Source organism: Camelina sativa, chromosome 19 (genome assembly GCF_000633955.1).
Source record: "Camelina sativa cultivar DH55 chromosome 19, Cs, whole genome shotgun sequence".
In the NCBI taxonomy this organism is placed as follows: domain Eukaryota; kingdom Viridiplantae; phylum Streptophyta; class Magnoliopsida; order Brassicales; family Brassicaceae; genus Camelina; species Camelina sativa.
In genome coordinates this window covers 24,551,986-24,554,147 of record NC_025703.1, presented here as the reverse complement: position 1 = coordinate 24,554,147, position 2,162 = coordinate 24,551,986, and the positions used below count along the sequence as shown (strand labels likewise).

At 41.7% G+C, this 2,162-nt stretch overlaps 1 protein-coding gene across 1 annotated transcript in view; it reads left to right on the top strand.

Annotated features, from left to right (window-relative positions):
* The window catches only part of LOC104767087 (protein EARLY-RESPONSIVE TO DEHYDRATION 7, chloroplastic-like), a 9,952-nt gene extending 7,991 nt beyond the window's left edge, over window positions 1-1,961 (top strand). The window contains exons 2-5 of the mRNA XM_010491119.2: window positions 1-846; window positions 1,088-1,254; window positions 1,352-1,436; window positions 1,540-1,961. Of these exons, the coding sequence (XP_010489421.1) occupies window positions 1-846; window positions 1,088-1,254; window positions 1,352-1,436; window positions 1,540-1,717 (1,276 nt within the window). The 3' untranslated portion in view covers window positions 1,718-1,961. The remainder of the gene's footprint in view (window positions 847-1,087; window positions 1,255-1,351; window positions 1,437-1,539) is intronic.

Sequence of the window (2,162 nt, the reverse complement as noted above, 5' to 3'; positions counted from 1 at the left end):
TAACCCTAGCTCCTCATCCTCTTCCACTAATAATCTCTATCCTTCTCTCGATATGAACGATCTCGCTCGTAACCTCTTCCCTGAGCAACCGGAGACTAATAATCCCTCCTCCGTCTCCGCTCCTCCCGCTGCGACGGAGGAAGTAATTTTGAAAATCTCCGGCGCGATTCTTCACCTGATCGACAAATCTTACAGCGTCGAGCTCGCGTGCGGAGATCTCTCGATCATCCGTATTGTTCAAGGAGATAAAGTTGTCGCTGTGCTCGCTAGTGTCGCCGGTGAGATCCAATGGCCGTTGACTAAAGATGAGAACTCGGTCAAGGTCGATGAGTCTCATTACTTCTTCACGCTCCGACCTACAAGCGATGAAGAAGACGGAGGTGCTGGAGGTAAGAAGAACTCTGACGAAATGTTGAACTACGGACTCACGATTGCTTCGAAAGGTCAAGAGCATTTGCTGGTTGATCTTGAGAAGATCTTGGAGGATTACAGCTGTTTCACGGTTCAGCAAGTCTCAGAGGAAGCGAAAGAAGCAGGGGAGAAGGTTTTGGATGTGACGGTGGCGAGAGAGACGTCTCCGGTTGAGCTTACTGGAGAGAGGAAAGAGATTGTGGAGAGGCAATGTTCGGCGTATTGGACGACGTTAGCTCCCAATGTTGAGGATTATAGTGGGAAGGCGGCGAAGCTGATTGCGACTGGCTCTGGTCATTTGATTAAAGGGATTCTTTGGTGTGGTGATGTGACTATGGATAGGCTTATTTGGGGTAATGGTTTCATGAAACGGAGGTTGTCGAAGGCTGAGAAAGAGAGTGAAGTTCATCCTGACACTTTGAAAAGAATCAGGAGGTATGTGTTTTTTAAATGCTTTCTGTTAAATTTTTGTGATTTTTGATTCAGTTTAGATAGATAGAAATTTGTGTAAACTGTCTTTAAATAGTATGTCTTGATTTGTTCTTGTGTGTCCTGGATGAGTATAATTGGGAAAGCTGAGACGATCTGTGTTCCAAACATGACATATATATAGTCTTGTTAAATGTCATTATTGCTGCTTGTGTATTGGTGTCTCATTATGTAATCACCAATGCAGAGTGAAGCAGATGACCAAAATGACAGAGAATGTGGCAAACAGCGTTCTCTCTGGAGTTCTTAAAGTTTCTGGATTCTTTACAAGTTCAGTGGCCAACACTAAAGTAGGAAAGAAATTCTTTAGCCTTCTTCCTGGAGAAGTCATCCTCGCATCTCTTGACGGATTCAGTAAGTCCACTAATCTTTATATTATATAATGTACTTAACCCGACTTTTATGTGGCCATATTCATGATTATTTAAGACTGTTGGTTATGTTTTGATAGATAAGGTATGTGATGCTGTTGAAGTAGCTGGGAGGAATGTAATGTCAACCTCTTCCACTGTCACAACCGAACTCGTTGATCACAAGTAAGTAATATCTGAGTATTCGAGATTTGGAACTCTTGATTATTTGGATATGGAAGTGTTTTAAGAGAAGAATTGTAAAATTTTGGTTTGATGAATATTGTAGGTATGGAGGTAAAGCGGCTGAGGCGACAAACGAAGGGCTTGATGCAGCAGGATATGCGTTTGGCACAGCTTGGGCTGCTTTCAAAATCAGAAAGGCTATTAACCCTAAGAGTGTTCTCAAGCCTTCAACGCTTGCAAAAACCGCCATTAGATCTGCAGCTTCACAGAAGAAAGCTTAGTAAGCCTTCCTGATGTAGCGAAACTGCTACTGGCCCATTGGTCATGTTTGTTTGTATCAACTTCTGGTCTTTTTGATGGAGAAGTAAAAACTGAAAAGAGGTGTGGATTAGTGGAGTTGTTGTGAAGTGTTTGTGGTTTCTATGAGAATCATGTAATGTCTCGAGTTGGATCGGAATATGTACTGTATGTGTAATTATCCTTGGGGTTTCTTTGCTGAATCCAAATCAAGTTTCATTGAAAATAGTTTTCATGTTTTCAACGTCAAACAGAGTTATTTCCCTCTCTCTCTCTCTATCTTTTGAGCTATCTATCTAGTAAATGCTAGAGAAATCTCCCAAAGATGCATTTGACTGGAAAAGCCACACGAGAGTTGAGATTCCAGATAACTGATAACAATGGTAAGGAAAGAAAACAGTAGTTAATAATAATTAGCAGGTTAGAGCT